At 40.2% G+C, this 24,411-nt stretch overlaps 2 protein-coding genes across 3 annotated transcripts; one reads left to right on the plus strand and one right to left on the minus strand.

Moving 5' to 3' along the window:
• Positions 1 to 38: 38 nt before the first annotated feature.
• On the minus strand, positions 39 to 8,891 carry ppp2r2ca (protein phosphatase 2, regulatory subunit B, gamma a). Of its 2 annotated transcripts, none has more exons than XM_023267993.3 (10): positions 8,525 to 8,891; positions 7,674 to 7,867; positions 7,088 to 7,185; positions 6,758 to 6,941; positions 6,038 to 6,150; positions 5,565 to 5,742; positions 4,012 to 4,176; positions 3,720 to 3,889; positions 3,029 to 3,120; positions 39 to 2,681 (listed from the first exon to the last, which is right to left on the minus strand). In XM_023267993.3, the coding sequence occupies exons 2-10, from the start codon at positions 7,735 to 7,737 to the stop codon at positions 2,384 to 2,386; spliced, it is 1,362 nt and encodes a 453-aa protein (XP_023123761.1). In that variant the 5' UTR covers positions 7,738 to 7,867; positions 8,525 to 8,891; the 3' UTR covers positions 39 to 2,383. The 2 variants fall into 2 exon arrangements, with proteins under 2 accessions (XP_023123761.1, XP_023123760.1); XM_023267992.3 differs by having other exon boundaries at positions 7,674 to 8,051.
• A 1,246-nt stretch (positions 8,892 to 10,137) lies between these two features.
• Positions 10,138 to 21,789, plus strand: pde5aa (phosphodiesterase 5A, cGMP-specific, a). Its single transcript, XM_035947130.2, has 20 exons — positions 10,138 to 10,531; positions 11,703 to 12,372; positions 13,091 to 13,174; positions 13,309 to 13,389; positions 13,568 to 13,657; positions 13,758 to 13,910; positions 14,022 to 14,089; positions 14,188 to 14,336; positions 15,190 to 15,365; positions 15,478 to 15,528; positions 15,972 to 16,118; positions 16,960 to 17,088; positions 18,503 to 18,597; positions 18,778 to 18,865; positions 19,175 to 19,275; positions 19,368 to 19,445; positions 19,528 to 19,591; positions 19,695 to 19,769; positions 20,360 to 20,443; positions 20,630 to 21,789. Exons 1-20 carry the CDS (start codon positions 10,251 to 10,253, stop codon positions 20,801 to 20,803), a joined length of 2,838 nt encoding a protein of 945 aa, XP_035803023.2. The 5' UTR covers positions 10,138 to 10,250; the 3' UTR covers positions 20,804 to 21,789.
• The last annotated feature ends 2,622 nt before the right edge of the window (positions 21,790 to 24,411 follow it).

Here is a 24,411-nt window from a genome sequence, read left to right on the forward strand (position 1 = left end):
ATGTTGATAAAGACATAACAAGATCCAACACACTCCTGTCAGATTTCATCTTATTTTATTAATGCACATTCCTTTCATTCGTCTCATTTGAGTCATGTTTTTGTACTGTTAGATTTCTCTTTTTTTTTTCTTTTAAAGTATGATAGATATACACACTAGTAGCATTGAGTAATGGCAACATGCTGCTGCTGTGCTCCCGAACATAAATCCCCTCAGTGGTTGTATGTGATGGTGGTTATGATGCGATTACAACTGACTTGTTCTAAATCTACAGTTCACCACTGGAGGGCTGAGCCATGGAGCTTGTATAATGCTTTAGGTGGTCTGTCACTATGTAAACCATTTTTTGTGGGTTTGTCATCATACTGGCTGTTGTTCTGTTGTACACGTTGTTCCACCAGTTAGTCTAAGACTGTGTCTGCATTCAACAGTGACAGTGAAGAACGAAGCATATATGCTGTAAGAAAGCCCACACAGACTGTAACTGTCTGCGAAGAGCGATTTGGAAATCAAGAGGTGAAAAGTAACGATAAAGTAGACAAGTGCAACAGATATAACAATTTTGTCTTTTCAAGGGCTTTAGGTTTACACAGTGAACTATTGTTGATCAGTAACGTTTCAAATTTTGAAAAAGCGCAAAGGGACTTTACGATCTACCTCTGCACTGATTCCGTTTCTCCACCTGCTACAGTACACATCCAGACCACTTACAATAATCCCATCAGGGCCAAGGTCACTTGAAAACAAAGTACTTCACTGTAAACAATCAAATCTTGTCACGCAATTCACTCCAGCACAAACATCACCTTACTACTGTACATCCTAGGCTTTCAGTGTCGCACCCCAGAGTAGCATGTGGCACTGTGAGGTATACGGTATAATGACATTTAGCAACCTGCGACATGATGAATAAATCCACATGACGTTATTGTTTTGAAGTTCAAGACCTTCCTGCAATGTACATAATGAGCTATTGCACTAATGATAACCTCTGGCCTTCAATCACACTGGACACATACTTAGTCATTAAATCTTTGATTAGCTGAATCAGGGGTCTCATTTATGAGCAATGTGCTTAGAATCCAACTTTTTCTTGATTGTTAAGATCCGTTATCAAAATGTGCTTCTGCATCGTAAAATGGCCAATGCTCATTTTAAATTAGCACACTTACCAGCAATTAAACTTTTGTCTATTTTATGTGATCACCAATCAGCCTCAATTTTAAGCATATGTGAGAGAGCATAACAGTAACACTCTGTCTCCCTCAGCTGCAAGGATTTACCATCTAAGTGTGTTAGATTTTAAACTGGAAATGACCTTGACGCAGCAATCAAAACCCAATGCAGGCTTAATATACACAATAAACAGTAAGTGTTCTTTTGTGCACGATTCACCCTCTCTACAGCCAGCAATAACTATCTATGTACTGCTACAAGAAAACAAAAAAGTGTGATTCCACGACCTTTCTATAAATTAGATCTCATGTTCATTTACAGTGTACTCAACAAAATGCAACTGTTTAGCTCTTGGCAATCAAAACTGGCACCGCCTTAAAAAAAGGAACACAGAATATTTACAGCTAACAGTAAAAAGAGAGTATACATTTATGTTACCTGTAGAAGAAGAGCTCATGATTTAAAGCAGGAATACTGCTGTACTGTGTTGTTGTTAGTGCCATTATTGCAAAGTGAATAGGGCAAAGACTGCGGGTCAATTATGCGTGCAATCTCCAAGAGCACTGCTCTAAAGGAGAGGTCCAGCTGCTGTAGTCACTCCATAGAGAGAGGAAGAAAAAAAAAGCTATACAATAACACCATTCCTAATATCCACAATTGTGAAAAAATGTTCAGATTTAGATGCACTGTCTGGTAAAGTCACTTGTATGTTTTGTACCTTTAGATATTCCTTCTCCTTTGCTACCTAACATGTTTTATGTGAAAAGTTACCAGATCGTATTAGTGAGGAGTGCAACATTGTGTGATCAACAGCACTGAGTCATTGCAGATGGAGAGGTGTCCCTGCACCTCTTTTACTGCCCCTACAGTGGGGCAGTTACACAAACATCTTCAAAAAGTGGGAGTAGAGTGCAGCAAAAAAACATGTCCTGATGGGCATCAGAGATATCAGTTCATCTCAGTGTTGGAAAAATGATTATACACCTTCCTTGGGGATCAAATAAACTGAATGGAATAAATAGTCTTGTCGCGTCATATCATAAATCCAATCTTTTACATCTTAGCATGTTATGAAACAGCTTGATTTCTCATAAATGCTTTCCACTTCCCATGCCTTCTCTAAAACTTTCAAATATATTTGAGTCACTGCTTGCGCTTCTGTGACAGATCGATGAAAGCAATGCCACTGTTCATACTTCTGGTCCTGTCACTGTGCCTGCGTCTCAGGGTTGACACGATCCTGGAAGATGTACAGGTTGTTGGTGGCTGCTATGGCAATTATATTTTCAGATGGGTGCCAAGCCATGTGCAGGATTTTCTTAGTGAAGTCCAGGCTATCAACGCCCACGTCACCACGGCGACGCTTACCGCCAGTATAAACACGGCGGGTCCGAAGCACGGCCCGAGGCTTGCTGCTTTCTCGCCATGCCTCCAGGGTTACGCCTCGGCCCGTTTCCCTGTCAAACATCCGGAAGAAGCTGTTGTACGCCCCCGTCATGATCACACTGATCATCGGAGAGGAGAGGAGAGGAGAGGAGAGGAGAGGAGAGGAGAGGAGAGGAGAGGAGAGGAGAGGAGAGGAGAGGAGGGTGTCAGGAACAAGAATAAAGGGGAAGAGAGACAAGTAAGATTCGTGGAAGGTTGAGGGGGTGGAAAAAGAGGAAAACAAAATGGAAAGACAAGCGAATTGATCTGATGTCGGCAAAGCTTGTCTCTGGGATTGATTTAAACGTCGGATAATGGCAGTGGCAGAGGAATCACTGTAAGCAGAAACACACTGAGACAACCCCCTACTTTGCTTTCAAATACACCTAAATACGCTCTACTTTGTCCATCCTTTACTGCCACTTACCTGTCTGAGCTGTTCCAAACACACTCAAACTTGTCGAAGATGCAGTCATTCTCGTAGAGGGAACACAGCTTACTCCTTAGGTATTCGTGGACCTGGGGATGATGCAGACAGTCAACCTTAGTTTCTGGAGTATCATAAGAATTACACTGTCCACAGTGGCCCACATGCAGAACACAACATCTAACTTCATGTGTTCAAATTCCAGCTGAGTTTCATGTCTTCAGCCTACAAATTAACTCTCTATCAATAATTATTTTTGCGTCCATTGTTAAAATCATCATTTTATCTGGATAACGCTAATAGTAAAACTAGCACCACAATGTCTTAGAGCCCAAAATCTTCAGGTGTATGTTGATTATTTGAATTAATTGCTGCTAAATTATCAATTTTGATAGCCAAAAACAAACATACGTTATCAAAATTTTCATGGATTGATTTTCTTGCCAGTCACGTAATCAACTAATGCTTATGAAACTAAACTTAACCTAATGGTACATTTTCCATATCTATATATCTATATATCTATATATCTATATATCTATATCTCTATATATCTATATCTCTATCTATATATCTATGTCTATATCTATATCTATATATATATATGACTAGGAGACACAATAAGTGATGCTATGAGGGCAGGTCATACAAAATGTGTCTACAACATGTGCACAGAACAGTGCCGTCTTACCTGGTACGTCTCCACTGGGCCTTTGTCCATATTCAAGTCCCACACCTTGGCGGTGAGGTAGTCTCTGGTCAGCAGGTAGCGTCCACTGTGGCTGAACTTGACATCCGACACAGAGGAGATAATCTCTGAGAAGAAGGACCGGCTTCCTGGATCCTCAGGTTCCTCAAAAACTGATTACACACAAGCGTAATTAGAGATTTTGCTTTGTAAGACTGTAATTCCTTATGCTCATTCCCACATTGCGACGTTTTATCTATGCAAAAAAGCTTTCTGATCTGTACAAAACACTCACGTTTGGTGTGTCTGTCACAGAGTGCGGAGGCTCTCATGTCACAGAGGCGCAGTGTTCCCTTGCTGCTGCTGTACACAAACAAGTGGCAGTGCTGAGGGTGGAACTCTGCTGCCGTTATCACCTCCGTCAGATCTTCCATGTTGGCTGGTTTGATGTCTACAATGTCTGAGAGGAAGATCCATCAAGGACCAAACAGCACAGAGACCCTGAGCATGAATTAATGGAGTCTACAATAGATTGTATTCATCTATTGTCACATGTTCAAGAACGCTCAGTGAGGGAGCAGGAACACCACCAAATCATTTATATTATTCATCATCCTTTCAGGGTCTTTCCAGATGTAGATGAATGTTTCATTTTTCATTACTAACATGTTCTACACGCTAACTCCTCAATGCATAATCACAACTCCCCAAAAAAGCACCCTAACCAACCCCCAATAAGCACGCACACTCTGTTCCCCTCTCTGTTCTATTTGTGGTAGTCCTGTGTGGTTCAGTAGAAAGTGTACTGCTGAGTGAATTATTTAAACTCGTCTCCCATAGATGCCTCTACGATTTTCTAGGTCAGCTTCCATTTGAATGGGAAATCTCCAAATGCAGCAGGTCCTACATGCCACAGCCTGAATACACACTCTGGGGCAGTACACAGCGCTTTAATCGAAACATAAATCCAGACATAGTCATGTGCTGCTTACATTAAATATGGATCAAGATGAATGGAAATGGACAGGAATGTACACATGTTTACCATGCAGGACGGGGAATCAGGTTTGTGATATTTTATGCTTGAATTTAAATGCAAGGTTTAGTTGTCACATGGTAAATCTTCTAATTAATGCAGAAAGATTTTCAAAGGTAGATATCACTTTATGGAATAATTTTATATGCATGTCTAATACAGTCCATGTGCTTTTTCCTCAGTGAGCAAAGTGCATCCATACACCTAATTTACTATACAGTATATATATATATATATATATATATATATATATATATATATATATATATATATACACTTTTGCACGTGGTGCTCATCAGCAATAATAGCTGTTTTTCAGCCAAATACACTAATGTACATGAGATTTACTACACCTTGTTTTAGAGGTAAACTTTAACACAAAGTTTTACAATGTGATTATGTTTTAAGCAATGTAATAACCATTAATTTTAGCATGACCTAAATGAATGCAAACAACCAAAAATGAATGCTGACCTGTTAGCTTGAATGCTAACTGACATGCACTTGACATTTTCTATAGATCTCTCTGCTTTTTTTTTCCTCTGAATGGATTCTAACATATCCAAGTATAATTCTCTCATTTCTGAGTTGGGATGATACAGTATTACCTTCATAACTGTGAAATCAGATCTACTTTGTACTTTTATTTTTGTGCAGTTTGTGAAATTGCTTTCTCTGTGAAATCTGAGAAGTGTCTCCAGTGAGAGATTAAGTTGCACAGAAAAATGAAAGGAAAGCGATTGAGTTATAGGAAGCAGAGATACTGAAAACAGCATGGGATGAGCAAAACAAATCATGGCCACAAAGGATACTGAAACTACGGTCTGTGATGCCCAGGTGCCACATATTGATGCGCAGGTCATCAGCAGACAGGTAGGTCTCCCCATCGCTGTTGACCGAGATGGAGTTGACATGGTAGGTATGTCCATTAGCGAACACTCGTCTGGGACGAACCTCTACCATTAGATCTGTAGGTTTCAGCACTGGCACCTTAGATGCAGAGGTGTACACAATTGAAGAATGAAGGAAAGTAGGAAAGAAAAAGAGCAGGGATAAGAAAGGGGGAGAAATAGGAACACAATGTGAAAAACAAAAGAAAGGACAAACACAAAGGGCATGGGAGTCAGGGATCATATAAGGGCAAGAGCAAAGATGTAAAAGGCAGACACCTGATTAGCTGATCGAATGTGAATCTGATACATACTTGACATGTGCAGGTGTGCGTGTGTGTGTGTGTGTGTGTGTGTGTGTGTGTGTGTGTGTGTGTGTGTGTGTGTGTGTGTACCTGCAGGGAGGTGATGGTAGAGATGTCCTTGAGCCGTCCCTCCTCATCTTTCAGGTTGTATCCCTCCGGTCTCTTGTCTCTCTCACTCACCTTCCACAGTTTAATGGTCTTATCTGTGACAGGCAACAGGATTTTTACATCAGTCGTTGAACAAGCGCAGAGAAAATTGACATTAATTACTACAGACACCTTTAACAGCTTCCACAAAAATGGTCAGGGAAGAAAAGACAACTAATAATAACTTATTGTACTTAATATGGACAGATTGAAGGGGTTTCCAGTTAAGGGAATTTGTTTAGCACAGATGTAAATTTTACTCTTTGTGAATGAAGCTACACTGCTTCAAAATATGATCCCTGTTTCACATATTTCAGAGCAATTAGGTATAATTAAAGCACAGATTAAGTTCTGTGGTCTCCCACCAGCAGGATGGTGTCACTATTGTAGCCACAAGTGAGTTTCCAATGACTGGCCTGATGTTATTTTATCCTGCTTAGGTAATAAAAGATGAAGCCAGCCTGCCATAATTTTGGGAAGTGGAGGTTGTACTGATGTTTGTAAGTCACACCACAGTCAATTCTCATTAAAAAATCTTCCCTATTTAGAGTAGATGCCCTATGGCAGAAATTACATGTAGGTATACTTGTTGTACTTCAACCTAGCACAACTAGAAAGCCATGTGATCCTCTCGTAGAGGTTGAGATGTCACAGATTTCTTACCATTGGTGGAAAGGAGGAAATGTGCTGCATTCTGTTGTGGCAGCCATCTGATCTTGTTGATTTTCTCTTCGATCTCCAGACTCTTCAGGTAGTCAAAGTCTGGCTCATGGCTCTGAAACGTGCTGTAGACGTTGTATTCCCCAGAGTCCCCCGTCTCCCCCACCTCCTCTGACTCCCCTTTAGACTGCCCATGTCAGATAGTGGAGAAAACAGCTTTCAGTGAACACTTTCACAGTTTGTGTATAGATACATAACAAAGACTTCTGGGGTTATGCAATGATTATACAGAACTGGATACAGAAAGTGGTCATTGCAACAAGTTAAACTGACCTCAATCTCTCGCTGGAAGATGACCACTCGGCCACCTTTATCCCCCGTGGCCAGCAGGTCCCCCGTCTGGTTGAACTCCACCGTAGAGATGACATCGGCTAGGAGGAAAACAGGGAAGTGGGAGGCAATTAAGAGGAAAGGTGGTTGAATTTTTTTTTTAAGTAGAGAGACAGGAAGAGAAAGACAAAGAGATGATAGAGAAGAAAGGAAATTAAGTAGGCACTGAGCAAATGAGAGGCAGAACATTAGGAGAGCATAATAAATGTGGACAGGGGTGGGAATGAAAGGAAAAATACTGGATTGTTACAAACTATCCTGTTCATTAAAACCACATTTTGTTCTTCTACAACCTCCTCACACTCTAAACCATAAATCAATCATTTATCTCTAATAGTGGAATCGAAAACAGGACCAACAACAAGTGTGTCTCGCTGAGTGTTCAGTCAGTCATGGGGTGATCAATGTCATCATTCATTCCTTTCATCGAGCGCTGCAGGAATAATGCACCCATGAAGCTGGAGTGCATCTGTCTGATCAAACCAGCATGCTATCTGACACCACAGCAGTGACACTCAGTCTGCTCTACCTTCAGTGACGTAGTCTCGCAGGAAGGTGTGGTTGATTTTGGGGCTCTCAGCGTCCTCGCCCATCTGAAGCTGAGGGAGGCTGACCCGGCAGCGCACCCGTCCTGAGGGGAAGGGTCCAATCCGTAATCTCTCTCCCCACCCAGGCTCCGCCCATGCTGCTGGGGCCTAACGGAACGGCCTGGAACAAGGCATCCTGGGAAACCGGCAGACCGGAAGGAGAAGAGGCGTGACAAGGAGATGGAGTTGGACGGGGTAATGGAGAGGGAGGAGAAAGAGGGTTTTCAATAAAGAGGAAGAGGGAGTGAGAGGAGGGTAAGATGCAAAAGAAGGATAGAGGAGAGAGAAGTGAAATGGGAAGACTGGTGGTGAGGAGAGCTCTGGGAAGGAAAGAGGAGGGCCGTCATTAGGTAGGCTAACAATAAGTGCACACAGCATGCCAAATGGTGTGACCTTAGTTAGACATTCAACACACTCATTAGGACAGACACGTGTATAGAGGCACAAGAGCTCATCAGTGCTTCAGATTGGAGGAAAAACAACAGACAACTAGAGCAGAGAGAATATGAATCCTTGTGTATGCACGCAGAAATAAGTACAGGATGAAGATGAAAATATCTACTGCAACATTCACTCCATGCAGCCGTGGCAGTGGTGATAAATGGTCCCAGGGTGTGGTAGTCCTCTCTGCCCACTTTCCAGTTCCCCGCTCTCTCACACACACACACACACACACACACACACACACACACACACTCCTCTCCAATAGATAGTCCTTGACGGAGATCAGAGGAGAATGCGATGTCTTGCCTGTGCTGCAGGAGGGAGGGAGGACAGGCCTCAGTACACCTACCAGTCCGCCTGCTGCCACCGCCGCCGCCGCTGCTGGTATTCCTGCTGCTGGTGTGTTTAAAGTCCTCTGCTGCAGTGTACTCAAGCAGGCCTGCGTGTCTGTCGAAGGGAGAGGAGAAGGGACAGAAAAGAGAGAGCAAGGGTGGTGGTGGTGGTGGTGAGAGGAGGAGAGATGAAGGAGGAGAAAAAAAGAGAGAGGGATAACGAGGAGGATGGAGGTCTGCTGCCTGCTGATGCTGTGGATCTGATTCTGTGCAGCATCCACTGTGTCATGGCAGCCTCCTCCTGCAGCAGCCAATCGCAGAGCAGCTGTCACTGGAGGATCCACCCACTGCAGGTGATGAGGAGAACCCAGGACCAGCAGAGGGAGCCCTTAAACACTGAGTGGTGTGGGGTTTGCAGTTTTCTATGTCAAAATTGAGAATAATAGTTTTTGGGGGTTTTTTTGTACAAAAAAGGAAAGATCTGAGTCAAACAACTGGTTACTGCTGCAGGGATTTCTCTTCAGAACACATCAATGGAAACTGAAGGCTGAATTAAATAAACCGACAGAATGATTGAGAAGCCTTTTCTTAATACCACAATGTTTGACATTCCCTCAAGAAAAGAACCGGGCTCTGACCATTTAGCCTTTATGTCCTTACTCTTTCTTACAAGGAGTGCAGTTTCCTGATTGTGTTGCACGGAAGTGATTTTCCACAAGAGGAAATTAAACAAAACCGTCTTTTCAGAGTCTGACACTACAGTATAGCCTTTCCATAACTCCAGTCATTTAAGAATACGTGTGAAGTTATGCCTGACTACTGCTGATTCTAACACTGACTGTATCTTCATTAAGGACAAATATTTGTTGAAATGGCACATGTTAGATTGCCCTTTTAAAAAAAACTGAATGGAGGCTTCATGTTTGCTTCACTGAACATAGTGTAAGTCATTCAGTACAAGTCATATTAAAGCTGTTTATCCATAAAGCACAAGTGTTTATATGGACTAAAAATGGTGACTTTTTCTTGAGTTTAAGGCATGGTTCATACTGCTGAAAAAATGAGAAATACTAATAAAACACAAAGCAACAATTCAACATGTCTAAAATGCAAAACTGGAATATTTTTGTATTTATGTAATTATCCTGTTTTTATTTATCTCTGTAAATTAATTCACATTGTGTAACTTCCAGGGAAATATGTATTTGTCATGAATATTCTGGGAAGCTAAGTTTTGTGCTGTTTTATTTGTATTTATTGCAGGATTTGACCCATAATTGAAATTACTTTAGCCTTTAAATGCTTGGATGGTTTGTCTCTGTACAATATATAAATAAAATGTGAATTCTTACAATAAATTACTCAAATTTTATGAACAGCTCACAAACTGAATTTATTGGACACTCACACCTCCTTCAGACAGCCCAGTGAACTTGGCAAAATTAAAAGGGCATACGCGCCAATTTATTATGGAGCAAAGCCTTAAGTTGGACCCGATCCATTAACTCTGTAAGGAAGCTTTAATCGGTTCCCTTTAATGAATAAAACCTGTGGCGTCAGATCGGCTAAATAAAGGTCCGAGGATTACCTTGACGCAATCGTTGCCTCGGGCTCCTCCATCGCTCTCCTCTCTGCCACTTCTTCTGTCTGCCTCCTCACAGGTCAGTCGATTCTCCTGCATAAGCCACTGAGAGTGAAAAGCTGAGTTTACCCGATCTTTTTTCGCATTACCTGAGCGAGGGGATGCCCTGCCTGCTCTCTGAAGCTCTGGAATCCATGGAGTCTGGCAGCGGAACTCCCGGGGCATCCCTTGATGCGGGCTCACGGAAGTCCCTCCGCACGGAGACGGTGAGGGAGAGGCCGATGGTCCAAGGGATGGGCTGGTTCTTCTCCCCGCTGTGGACTCCGCGCTCCAAGTCGCGCAGCAAGACGTTTGGAGAAGGGATGAGGAGCGACCAAGTGAAGGCCTGGTTAGATGACCACTCAGACTTCACCAGGGCGTACTTTTTACGCAGAGCTTCAGCGTAAGATTCGCTCTTTTCCACTACTAGTGTTTGTCACAGCAAGTTAGACTTTTCTCATTTTTGTCAGCTGGGGCTTTTAATTTGAAAGGACGTATATTTCAAACAGTTTATCTTCTATCTTCTTTTTCTTCATAATCTATCCTAGTGCAAACAGTGGAGTACATCAGTCAGAGGTGTATATGTATATAAATAAATAATTTATTTCTAAGGTAACTAAAAAGAGTATTTAAAAAGAGAAGTAAAAAAAAAAGAAAATGAAAAAAGAAAAACAACACACCACCCATACAAGATATTTGATACTGTACATTTCAGGTTTTGGCAGTGTTAAGATCAGTCATGGCTTTTGGGTAAAAACTGTTTTTCCGTCTGTTAGTGAGTTTTTGTTATCCTGAAACACAGCAGCTCAGAGTGTCCAGGGTGGGATAGGTCTTTTAAAATGCTCTGGCCTTTATTTAGGCACCGGCAACTGTAAGGTTTTTCCAGGGAAGGGACTACTGTCTTTAACTTTTGAACAATACAACTCTTGAAAGACGGATTATCATCTTATTGACTGCTCCAATACACAAACTGGGGCTGCACAGCGGCTTGGTGGTTAGCACTTTCGCCTAGCAGCTTGAAGAGCCACAGTATGTGTCCCAGACTTCCCAGGATCTTTCTCAATGGAGTTTGCATGTTCTCCATGTGCATGCATGGGTTTTCTCTGGGAACTCCGGCTTCCTCCCACAGTTCAAAAATATGCTGAGGTTAACTGGTAGTTTTAAAATTGTCTGTGGGTGTGAATGGGAGAGTGATTGTTTGTATATGTAGCCCTGCGATAGACTGCCGACCTGTCCAGGGCGTCCCTCACCTTCGCCCTAAGTCAGCTGAGATTAAGCGGTGTATAGATAATGGATGGATGGATGGATGGATGGATGCCCATCTGTTGTTGCAGTTCAGAGTGTCCAGGGTGGGATAGGTCTTTTAAAATGCTCTGGACCCTATTAAGGCACCGGCAACTGTACAGTTTTTCCAGAAAGGGGACTACTGTCTCTAACTTTTGAACAATACAACTTATGAAAGATGGATTATAATGTCAATGACTGCTCCAATACACAAACTGTCACCTCCACAAGAAAGTCAATGCGTTTTAGTTTTTGCTGTGCCAGCAACATTTTGAATTTTGTCATTTCAGGATGAGTCCACAGCCTGAGATGTCCCCACTGCCGCGCAGGGTTTCCAGGAGCAGCTCTGAGCACTCTGGCCTCGTCATGAAGGCTCTTCACCGCAGATCTTCCTCTCCGACGACCAGCTCACACCTGAACAGCTCATCTTTAACTGACAGGACCAAATCTCTCACTTCCAATCTCAGCAGCCGCGAATGGGTGGATCAATTCTGTCAAGACGCACTCGGAAGTCACCGCCCTTGCTTTCCATCCCACTTCTCTTGTTCCCCCTGCCATCCACTTTCTCCCATTTGCCCCTGCTCTCCAGATGTGCCCCAGTCTCCACAACTTCTGACGCCCACTGCTACAAAGACTACCGTTTGCGGTAGTGGTGAAGGCTGCCCGTGGATGATGGAGCTCCTGGGAGGAGGCCTACAATGGATGGGTTCTGTAGCGGAGCTCTGCCAGGAGGCTGTTGTGCATATTGGGGAACTGCTGGCCCCTGAGGGCAGCTGCCTCTCCCTCGTGAGGAAAGACTGTGGTGGAAGAAGCACCTTGGAGGAGGTGGTAGCCCTGACATCACCGGGCCGCTTGAGCGAGGGCAACCTGTACAGCAATGCACATCTAGAGCTGGTGAAGAGTATCATGGGATGTGTGTTGGCGACAGGTTCACCAATGAACCTGAGAGATACGCCCGAGGTAAACCTTCTTGCACATCCCATGGCTCTGCATTTTGTAACATGGTAAACAGGTTTCTAGGTTCTCGAGCACAGGTGGTGGATTTAAAGTCAGGAATGAGGACTGTGCACTAAATAAGTCTTGACAGCCTGTTTTTAAAAGATGACATGGTTATTTCTTGAAGTGTGGGTGTGTGTCAGGGAATCCCAGATCACACACTTGCTTTTAATCCTTTAAAGAGTTCCTCCACTGGTAAACCTGATTACTAAGAGGTTGATGTTTTCTGCCATACGTTCCCTTGCACACACACTCACACAGTGAGGGAAGACGGCACAGCTCACTAAACGGCTTACTGGTGGTGCCCACAGCAGTTTTCTTTGACCTCACTATCAATGTGATTAGGAATGGGTGCCAGCACTTGGCAGATTTGGACACCAGGTAATCCCAAGTCTGCATGGGTGTGGATGGGTTTGCTCTTAATAACCTGTTGGGCATTGGAGGTTCCTGAGAAATGTGGGTATTCCTGTCCAAATGTGTCTAAGGCAGATGAGCGATATTGATCAGACAGCTTAAGGATTTAGGAGTATGAACAGAGTAAACTTTGTGTTGATGTGGAAATCTGTTGCTGCTGTATTATATAAAAGATCTAATATGCAAAACCGTGCTGTACAATTCATACTCACACAAGTGTTTTGCAGTAAAGTAAGCATACTTATGTGTTCTTTGTTCACCTCCACAGGACCCAAGATTCAACTTACATATTGATCAGTCATCAAAGATCAGGAGTGTTTTGGGTGTTCCCATGAAGAACCACTGGAGAGAGGTAATATTCATGACTACTCCAAATTATTTTATATTATGTTTTTAATCAACACAGTCAAAAGGAATTTTTAGTGGTATATTGTGACAGAGGTTATAATGCAGGTTGCAAAATAAAATTTCTTTTTTTGTGGGCAGGTGGTAGGTGTGGTGGTGATGATCAACAAAAGAAGTGGCTGCGATGGATCACCTTCTGGTTTTACAAACATGGATGAAAAGGTGAGTCATTGGAGATTTGTCATATTTTAAGAATTGCTACAGGGCACCAAATTAAGAGGTTTTGTCTGCTGTGTACTTATGTTATACTAACCATATATGAATTTACAAATTTTGGTAAGAACTGACTAATGGGTGTTAATAAATCTGGGTTTAGACTGACTTGAATTTTACTGTCCAGGTGATGTCCAATCACATGGATGTGTTGGGGATGGTGCTGGATAATGTCCAGCTGTATGAGAGCTCCAGACAAGAGGCTAAACGCAGCCAGGTAGCACCACCACAGAACAATATGAAATCTATTTATTTCTATGAATATACATATATATGTCAATGTAATTTCTGTATCTGTGTGTATTTGCATTTGCCAGGCCTTGATAGAAATGGCACAGGTATTATCAAAAGAACACCAGTCCTTTGAGGTTCTACTGAGTAAGATGGCTGCCACCATCATGCCCTTCACACATGCTCAGTACTGCACCATCTTCATCCCCAGCAAGCAAACTTCAGTCACAGAAGACAACGTACTTCATCCCATTTGATTACTTGTCTTGTTTGCTTGTAAAATTCGACATGGTACTTTATATTCCCTGTAATCCACAGTGTATTCTGTCCTTCTGGTGCCTTTATTGTAGATTTCATTCTCACGAGTGATACACTTGGAGTGTGAGGAGCTCGGATCAACTTGCCAGATCTACAGAAGGTATAACCCACAAATTGCTTTAGTCTTTACTGTTCATTTACTTCATATAATTTAGTATTATGTTTTATCCAACACTGACATAATGCATTATTTTTCAGGGAGCGTGACATCAGCGATATAGATCCAACGTATGCCTTACAAACATTGATGGCCATGGAAACACTTAACATGTCAAAGACTTCTGAGGAATCAGTAATGAGCCTCATCTGCTGCCCTGTACGAAATGAAAGGTCTGAAAATGTTATCGGTAAGTTCCTCTCTTGAAACTTTTTTAAAAATATTAATAAATTATTACTCATCTGTTTCAGTTCTACTTTTTTCACGTCACAACTGTATGAACTCTCTAAAATACTGATGCACGATATTGTGCTTTTGTTGGTATCTGATATGCCAAAATTTCCCAACATATTTTGCCTGAAATTGATATACAGCTATATTTCTTCCATGTAATTGGAAAGACCATTAGTTTTTCCCTTACGCGGAACTAACATGTTACTCTGCCTGTTCTAATCCTATTACTTTTATGTAACACTTCCAAAACAAAACTGTAGGTTTCATCCTACTTTAATAGGCTTAGATGACCAGGAGCAATCCTGACATTATCCACAACCAGGATAAATTTGAACTACTGTATCTCACAAGGTGCAAAGTAAGTAAATAAATGTAATCTCTGACCTTGCGTGTGCCCTGGCACTGGGAATCCAGTGCTAAGCATTAGTCAGCATCGCCTTAGTTCTTTGTCAGTGCTCATTTTGGGCCAATGCCAATATTTAATTTTAAAATCTTTATCAACCGATACACAATTTGTCGATATGCATCTGAAATACAGCAGTACGTGCATTCATGCTTACATAGAAAATGATGTTAACTAGGAAAGGGAAATTGGCTATTTCTAACTGGTGTATTTAAGACTGTTAAGAAGGAATTCAGTTTAACCCCTGAAAACTACTAAACAGTGTTCTGGATACAAAAGACAAACAATTATTTTCGATATGTCCCTATTCAACCAGTCCTGTTTCTTCTATCTTATACTATAAAGATGGGACACCTCTGTAAACTTCATGCTCATACTGCAAAACTGTCCATTTATTGTTATTTAGCTGTGTGCCAGCTGATGAACAAACAGAGCAGAGATTCAGATGAGATGGAAGCCTTTAACCGATATGATGAACGCCTCCTGGAAGACCTGGCAGTGTACTGTGGCCTGGCTCTACAGTACGCTCAGGCTGTCCAGATCACAGAGGAGCGGAGGGCCAGTATAGAGGTCACACAGGAGGTGGGCTAACTACCTTACTCCATACTGCTCATATCTTTAGCTGAAATTTATCAGATGTATAAAACAAGACCCTAAAATGCTGCCTGTATGTGTGTTAAATTTAACCTCGTAGGTTCTTGCATACCATATCACGGCAGCAGAGGAGGAAATCCAGGCACTGCAGGTGAACTGAACAATTTCGTTCACTCCAGTGATGTTGTTATAGCTCTTAGCATCTCTCTGATTCATCAGTATGATATCACATGTTAATAATAGTGATCTTTACAAAAAAAGACCACATACTTCTTCTATCATTCTATTTCAGTTACCCTCCCTCTTCACTGTTTTCTTCCTGTTTATTGGATTAACAGGCTTTAATACTAATGTCCAGCTAATGCTCTAACAGGTTAAAGCTCTTGATGAGCTGCTATCACTGCCTGTGGGTGGCAAAAGGTTATGGTGACCTGCACACTCATGTTAAACCTAGATGACTTCCTGCACGTACATTATGTGAACAGAAGGGAGAAAATGAAGCTGCATCTTATGTCTGTGTGGTTGATCGTTCTGTTCTGCTGTGCCTGTAAATGTATATTTCAGTGGACTTACTTGTGGGGTTTCTGTTTACAGGAGGCTATGATTCCCTCTGGTGAATCATTGAATATTTTCGACTTCCATTTCTCTGGTTTTGGCCTCCCAGATGACCTGACCACTCAGGCCACCATTCGCATGTTCCTAGACCTCAATTTGGTGCAGGATTTTAACATCGATTACAAGGTAGCTAATTTGCTAATAATTACATATCACTGCAACAGCTGAATATAGCAGCACTATTGTTTAACTGTGATATCAGCTAAATAAAAAAAAGATGTATATATACATATACATATACATACATACATATATATATATATATATATATATATATACACACACACACTACTGTTCAAACGTTTAGGGTCACACAGGCAATGTCACGTTTTCCACAAAAACTCACACTTTTATTCATGTGCTAACATAATTACACAAGGGTTTTCTAATCATCAATTAGCCTTTCAACACCATTAGCTAACACAATGTAGCATTAGAACACAGGAGTGATGGTTGCTGGAAATGTTCCTCTGTACCCCTATGTAGATATTCCATTAAAAATGAGCCATTTCCAGCAAGAATAGTCATTTTCCACATTGTCTAGACATATCTAGACTGTTTTTCTGATTAATATAATGTTATCTTCAGTGTAAAAAAAATGCTTTTCTTTCAGAAATAAGGACATTTCAAAGTAACACCAAACTTTTGAACGTTAGTGTATATATTTGTATAAATGTTTATTGCAATTTTTTAAGTTAAACTATAAGAACACAGTGATTTCATTGTAATGCAGGTAAGTTTCAGTCAGATTCAATCTCTTGTTATAGATGCACTGTGAGTGCTAAACATATGAATTCGTCATCTGCTATTATATGTTAAACATGATCATATAGTTCACCTCTTTGGCATTTCACTGCTGACAAATTTTGCAATAAAAATTAAAGCATAACAAAGTCACATAATTCAGACTGATATCTTAATAATTTCATGACTATTTACCACATTTTGCACATCTTTCTTACCCCAGAGTCTCTGCCAGTGGGTTCTGACTGTGAAACGTGGTTACAGGAACAGGGTACCTTATCACAACTGGAACCATGCACTGAGCACTGCTCAAAGCATGTTTGCGATGCTCATGGCCACAGGCCAACTACAGGTTAGTGCATAATGTGTGTCTGTGTGTTTTCTGGTGAGAGACAGCCTAAAAGCAATCAGGAAAATGTGTGTATCTCTAAATTTGAACGAAAAGAAACAAAATAAAACAAAAACAAAATTCATGTTGGTGACAAGCTGTTCCAAAGTCTATTCGGGCGTCATTCTGCGTCTTGATATTTGTACATCGGCTACTGTGTCTCACCAGTTTTTCAGTTCTGGGGCTGAGCTGTTCTAGAGTTTGTTTAGAAGTCATTCGAGGACTGCCAGGGTTCTTCAGTACAGAGCACTCTTAATTATTTGAAAGAGGATTTATTTTGACTGCCCAAAACAACTCAACTGCTTTCAGTGGGGATCACACAACAGTCTAAATCTCACCTTAAGTGACCTCTTCAGGTCACTTATTTCAGCCACTCTATTTCCATGACTATTTGTGACTTTGCATTATAGTCAAAGGTTTGGACCCATTTTTTATGAGTTTGGTCAGATAAGTGGAGTATTTGGGTCAGTCAGATAAGACATAATCTAATTGTATGGAGCAGAAATCAGTGTTTTTAACCTTTTTATTAAATTAGCTGACCTTCAGAACATTTTAATGGTCTTTAAACTGTTGGTTATCTGGGGCAGCTACAGCCAGTCCTTCATCTTTGCATATGTGCAAGGAGGTTTGATATAAGGTTTGACTAACTCATGAGCTATAAAAAAAAGCACATCAGGATTTGTGCCATCTTAGAAAAAATCCTAAATTTAAGATGTTTCCTTCTACAAACATGAGCATGCCACACACTCCAACATCTATGTCTGTTTTTCTTTTAAACATTTTGTGAAACACTTCTTCAGTATTAAACTGTGCAGTAAAGTGTAGAGCAGCCCCTAACTATAATTTATGATCATGAATTTGCTTATTATTTTCTCAATTGAGAAATTAGTTGTTTTGTCTATAAAATGTTCATTTACAAAATTAAATTTAAAAAAATGTCAGTGTCAGTTATGCAGATGTCAAATTGATGTCTTTAAATGTGTATTTTCTTTGACTAACAGCGACAACCTGAAGATATTCACTTTACAGTTATATAAAACAGAAAAAAGCAGTAAGTCTTTACATTTAAAAAAAAGAACCAGTGACTGACAATTTTTCTTGGAAGTCAAATGAGTGTTCAATTATCAAAATATTTGCTAACTAATCATTACTGCTGTGCAAATGTTAAATAATAAATACAGCTTGGCCTTACTTTTCTAACAAGTGCAAAATCTCTGTGAAATGAGTTGAAACACAAAATACAGAACGTGCACAAACTGCAGATGCACAACGGCATTTTCCTGTAGAAAAGCTTTTTTTTTTTTTTTTTTTTTTTTTTACTATATCTACCTTTATGTCTCACCTTTTCTCTGTCTATCTCTTCGTGTTTATACCGCAGACTATATTTTCCCGTCTGGAGATCCTAGCATTGATGATAGCCACTCTGAATCACGATCTCGACCACAGGGGTGTTAATAATTCCTACATAGAAAGGTAAACATTACTTCTCCTTCTCTCTTGTGTAATATCTTCTGTTTGTGCCAAGTACAAAAATGTGATCTAATCCATGGTTATGCATATTTCTCATAATTTATATTTGTCCTACGTTATGCTGTTTTGTTTTTATAAACTGCCAGTCACTGCTTTATTATATAATTTCTTTCATTCTCTCAGGACTCAGCAGCCTTTAGCTCAGCTGTATGGACACTCTTCTCTAGAGAACCACCACTACAACTTGTGCCTCTTCATCCTAAACAACACTGTAAGGCCCCATTACACATCTTTTCATTCATTCTTACCAATTTTTCAACCTAACCTGAAATTTGCATACAATCAATAACATGTCTGTATGTAGTCCAACTACGTCTTTCATCAGATCTTCCCACTTTTAAATCACATGACTCCAGACTTGAAAAGATAAATATATAGATTACTGAATAATATAAATACACCTACATAGAATTCAATTAATTGCACTTGAAGTCATTTCTGCGCCCGACTGTCTCTGCATGCATTTATTGGTTATATTGTTGCCTTCATTTTACTTGTTCTCCCTCTCATCCTCTGCTAGGGGAGTCAGATTCTCAGCGGTCTGTCTACAGAAGACCACAAAACTGTACTACACTTGATCAAAAGAGCGATCCTCGCCACTGACCTGACTGTCTACATGGAGTACGTTGAAACATTAAGCGTCAAAGTAAGTCAAGAGTTATGCAAGTCTCGGTGTAACACTGATACACTTGTTTCTTGTGACTGTTTTCTAGGAGAAGAAAAGAATTCTTCAGTCTTGCCAAGAAAAAGAGAGTGAGCTGGAAGAGCGAGAAACAGCGAGATCTGCTGAGGTAAGAATCAAATAAAACAGTCTGGGACATATCATGATGATGTGTCCCAGACTGTCTTTGAAGCTATTAATTTACTCCACAGATCAATGTTGATGACAGCAAGTGACCTCTCTGCTATTACAAAGCCGTGGCCTGAACAAAGACGGGTAGGTCTCACAGAGTAGTGTTCCTGTGGACACGCAGTTCACAGTTCATCTCTCAATCACATTAAGTCCATCGTGACCTTAACCTCATTCTTCCTCCTAACAGATTGCCAACCTGGTTGCCAAAGAGTTCTTTGCACAAGGGGATAAAGAGAGGGAGCAGTTCAAAATTGAGCCCATAGTAAGTTGTGGTTGCAGCTAGAATCTATACCTTACAGATGTTTTTTTTGTTGACGTCAACAACAATGTTGTTGTTGAATAAAATTCTGATTGGGAAATGTACACATAAATAAAAATGTATTTACAAAATCAATATTGTTTATCAAAACTGATTTTTTCATGGTAAAACATGAATCAGGTTCTTCTTGAAATTGGTATTTTACCTCCCTGATGCAACATTCTTCTATGTATAAAAGTCTTTTGGGGAATGTCTTGATTTTTCCATCACTGTGGCTTAATGTCCAAACTGCACAAAGAATTTTACGAGCTGTTATTGGCTGTGAGACCACACTGAGTCATAAGTAGTAATATCTTTGACTAGATCATGTATAATCAGCCTGTTATATCATTAGAACATTGTCACACTTGGAAATATAAATTCTGATTGATATAACTACCTTCACCAGGGTAATAGAAGTCTTGAACTTGCTATGTTTTGAGCTAAATTTAATTCTTAAGAATATTCATATTCAGTGATATGTCAAAAAATGTATCTGTTCTTCTATAAAACTGTCTTATTCTGACAGCCTGTGAACTTTCTTATCTCACCAGGATGTGATGAACAGAGAAAACAGCACTCGACTGCCAAACATGCAAGTTGAATACATTGATGAGATCTGCTATCCGCTCTATAAGGTGTGTTACCATCGGTGTTGCATGTGTGTGTGGATGCATGCATATGGTATGAATGCATGTGTGTTTGCATGTTTGTAAGGAAAATAATATCCAAGTATTACCCTTATTGTTGTCCAGTTCTCTTACAGTCTGCTCTGATTTCCCCTTTTCCATCAACTATTTGGTCTCTGTCTTTGCCTTCCTCAGACTGTATCAGGACTCTTCAACAGCTGCTCTCCGTTGCTGAGTGGTTGTAAGAAGAACAGGGAAAACTGGCTGCAGCTCGCTGAGGAGGCAGAGGAAGACAACAATGAAAACAGCAGTACTGTAACCTTCGAGACACATAAAAGCATTGATGAAGAGACCCAGACTGAGGAATAAAGACTGGACAGAAGATGAAGACAATGACTTTGGAAGCAAAAAGAAATCTCATGCTGCACCTCATCCTCTCCTGGACACATCTTAACCAAACTATGATCTGATGCCTACACAGCAGAATTTGGATGAAGAAGTACGTCAATGTACAATTGTAACCAATGTAAAGCTTGTCACCAATATGAAGTCCAACACTGATGTGTTTCCTGGTCATTAAAACTATGAACGTCTGCTAAATTAATTAAATCATTTTTATACCATATATGTACACTTTTATCTATGCAACACTTAGTTTTACAAATTCATATCCAGATTTGCAAATGCATACCAAGCTTTTGAAATGTGTGTAGATTTTAAAATGTACAAAAATGTTTCCTTAATCCTTACATGTTATTAAATTTGTACAATTATTTTGAGATGTATGTTTTATTCACCTTTTGATGCACTCTGAGATTAGATTTTACAAATGTGTTGTTTTTATATATACATTTTTAAATTATGATTATTATTGATATCTTCTACTATGCAATCAGCAGTTACAGCCTGAACATTTATAAAACCTGGTCACAAGTCATTGCTGGTCTACGAGCCTCGTGACTACAGCCTTTTGAAGGATTTTGATAGTTTAGTGTCAGAATTACTTGGTTAGCTGAAAATTCAGAAAAATACATTTCATGTAATTTTCAGTTTATGATAATAAAAAGTTAGGGAAAAATATGTCATTTGCCACACATAGTACAATATGCATTTTCAAAATAATGTCATGTAATGTATTACAGTATCGTTGCCACTTTATCTGTACAGCTTTAGAGCTAATAGACATCAAGATTTGTCATAAATCAATAATTTAAAAAAAATCATGAGGAATAAAAGGCCAGAAAAGCCTTACATTAATTCAACATTCCCTTTTAAAGTGATGTTTGGAACAAATTTTCATCATTGACTGTTTCATCGAGTGTATTGAGGATATCTCACTTTATTTTGAAATGCTTCATCATGGCAATGACCTGAACAGTAAATTGTGTTCATTGGCTTTCTGTCAGGTCAAGAATAAAATTTAAAATCTATGATATTTTAAAGACCTTTGTAGATGCCAAGTCGATACTTGATGTCACTTCAATGGTCCACCTGCCTTATATTAATGACACACTGAGTGTCGATTTCTAAATCAAAGTCTGGAACAAAACTTGAAGTTGAACACTCGGTCAATTTATTTTCTTTCTCCATTCATCAAATTGAACATAAGCCATAATAAATTACAAACAAGTTCTCACAGAATCAACAACTATTGCTGCAACCTGCCACCTTAGTGGTCATAAAACTGTTTACCTTTCGAGTTCAACACCTGACCAAACAAAGACTGGTCCCCATTCAATAAACTGATCACTAATTGGGTTTTACACACCGGCGCCTAATTGTTACTGGCAGACAGACAAACAATTCAACACAACAAAACAAAGGAGCCAAATGTGAACCCTTTTTCACTATAACTGAAAATACAAATTAACAATTCGAACTACAACTCAACAGTACAGGTTGCTCACTAATGTTATTTTTGATCTACCACTTGATAGAAGGCATCAGGCCTTTGTTGTCACGAAGAACCTCCAATACTTTGCCCAAAGGCCAGGAACCACATGGAGCTCAAGATTCCATCACATCTACAACATCTCCAGCAACTAAATTCTTTTGTTTTGGTTCCACTTCCTTCTTGTAGCAATGGGAAATGCTCAAAAACCAATTCCTTCCAAAACAGACTGGAGATGCATTGAACTTGTCTCCATCCCAAACACTACCATGATGAGGTCCTGCTTGTGGAAGGAAGTCCCATTCAACTCTAACTGGAAGAAGAGCTGCTTTAATCAGCACATTATTAAATGCAGCTAGAGCTTCTCTCTCATTCTGCTCCAACAAAGTTGGTTCCATTGTCTGACTTATGGCGGACAACCTGATCTCTTCGGCTGATGAACTGATGCAAATCATTTATGCATATTTCCAGAGAGTTTGCCACCTTCAAATGACATTTGCAATTTGTTCTACTTTTTATTTCCACAGGTCCAAAATCATTTATTCCAACATTAGTGAATACACCCAAATCTGGACTAATTCTCTACTTTGGAAAATCTGTCATTTTTTTTATATTTAGCTATTCCATTATATCATTTGCAAAAACTACATTCATATATTCCTAACTGACTTACTGTTTGGGGAATAAAATTAAGGATAAGCACATAAATATGCTGATCTTTGGAAAGGATTATTGGATGCTTTCCCTCCAAAGGCATGGCTCCTTTGCTTAATCTTCCTCCAGATCTTGGAAGTTTGTCTTCCTAAATAAGCTCCACCATGTAAATGGAATTTTGCCTGCTTGCTGTTCCCTTTTCAGACAACAGAGCAGAAATTTCCTCCTTAAATCTGTGCTGACAAAAGCGAATAATAGCCAACTCAGCTTCCAAAAGGTCTTGTGGAGTCTAGACATTATTCCTTGATGTAATTGCGGCTTCTTTTCCTTCCCTTTGATCTGCTTGTATGTCACCAGAGGTCTTTAAGCTTTCTCCTACACTCCAACATGATTGCTATCAGTTTAGCAAGCCAGGCAACTTACACTTGGAGCCTTTTCCAGTCGGAGTAGTGAGTCATGAAATGATTAGTTGCGGTAAGAGACTCATTAGCAGAAAGGTGTTCTTTCTAACCTCTGGATCATCACAATCCATGATGATGTCACTAATGTGATTGGGTTTCCATCCTTTCTCGCCCTCCAGGCACCTTCACTCCTCTGGATGCATGTCAGCTGGGTTATCTTTAGAGCTAACGTGCCTCTACTAAACTTCTCCTTGAAACCTTTCTTACTACCGAGATCCTATGTGCCACAAATGTACGGAAAATTGGGTTTTCATTACTGATGTGCTATAAAACTGCAGTACCAACTGTCCAAAACACAGATTTATCAACCTGAAGTTGAAGCTCTGACTTCAGCATCGCATCTACTCTGGCAGCTAAGACTGCACATGTTAGCTCCATTCATGGAGCAGTTAGTTTCCAGTTCGCACTTTTTCTATTATTTAAATATTTTATTATAGATTTCTGACTTTATGCACTCTGCTGTTTCCTTGGACTTTGAAATAGGTTTACATACAATTTCGTTGTACGTATACAATGACAATAAAGATATTCTAATCTGCAGTAGGTCGCCATCACCAAAATGCTCTCCCATCTTTAATAGTCTTATTATCAAAATAGTTAACAGACTACAACAAATCAACTGATGGAAAGTTTATTGTTCACCCTCCTCCTCAGCAACCGATGCATGTAAATAACGCCATGATGTGTGCACACAGAACCTAAAAGGCCATTTAAACAGCAGCAGAACTACTCGTACCTACGTATGATGCATGTTGGTCGACTTTCAAGAAGCTCCACGACCTCCAGTGCAGCAGATAAGGGGTGTTCTCCATGAACACACAGGTGTTCCTCTTCGACGCAATAATCTCTAGACGTCAACAAACTCCTCTCCAAACCTCTATAGTAGCATAGTTTGCTCGGAAAGGTTGTAGCGTCACTTTAATTCTCCACCTGTCTGATGTTTATAAAGCGTTCAACGTCCGACACAAAAC

This window comes from Amphiprion ocellaris, chromosome 4, assembly GCF_022539595.1.
Source record: "Amphiprion ocellaris isolate individual 3 ecotype Okinawa chromosome 4, ASM2253959v1, whole genome shotgun sequence".
In the NCBI taxonomy this organism is placed as follows: Eukaryota; Metazoa; Chordata; class Actinopteri; family Pomacentridae; genus Amphiprion; species Amphiprion ocellaris.

Coding starts and splice junctions, on each gene's coding strand:
- pde5aa (XM_035947130.2), top strand. CDS start 10,251: ATGCCCTGCCTGCTCTCTGAAGCTCTGGAATCCATGGAGTCTGGCAGC. Junction 16,119..16,959: donor ATTTTAACATCGATTACAAG/GTAGCTAATTTG, acceptor TTCTTACCCCAG/AGTCTCTGCCAGTGGGTTCT. Junction 19,592..19,694: donor CGTGGCCTGAACAAAGACGG/GTAGGTCTCACA, acceptor TCCTCCTAACAG/ATTGCCAACCTGGTTGCCAA.
- ppp2r2ca (XM_023267993.3), bottom strand. CDS start 7,737: ATGGGCGAGGACGCTGAGAGCCCCAAAATCAACCACACCTTCCTGCGA. Junction 7,186..7,673: donor GCGAGACTACGTCACTGAAG/GTAGAGCAGACT, acceptor TTTTCCTCCTAG/CCGATGTCATCTCTACGGTG. Junction 3,121..3,719: donor GCCCAGTGGAGACGTACCAG/GTAAGACGGCAC, acceptor CATCATCCCCAG/GTCCACGAATACCTAAGGAG.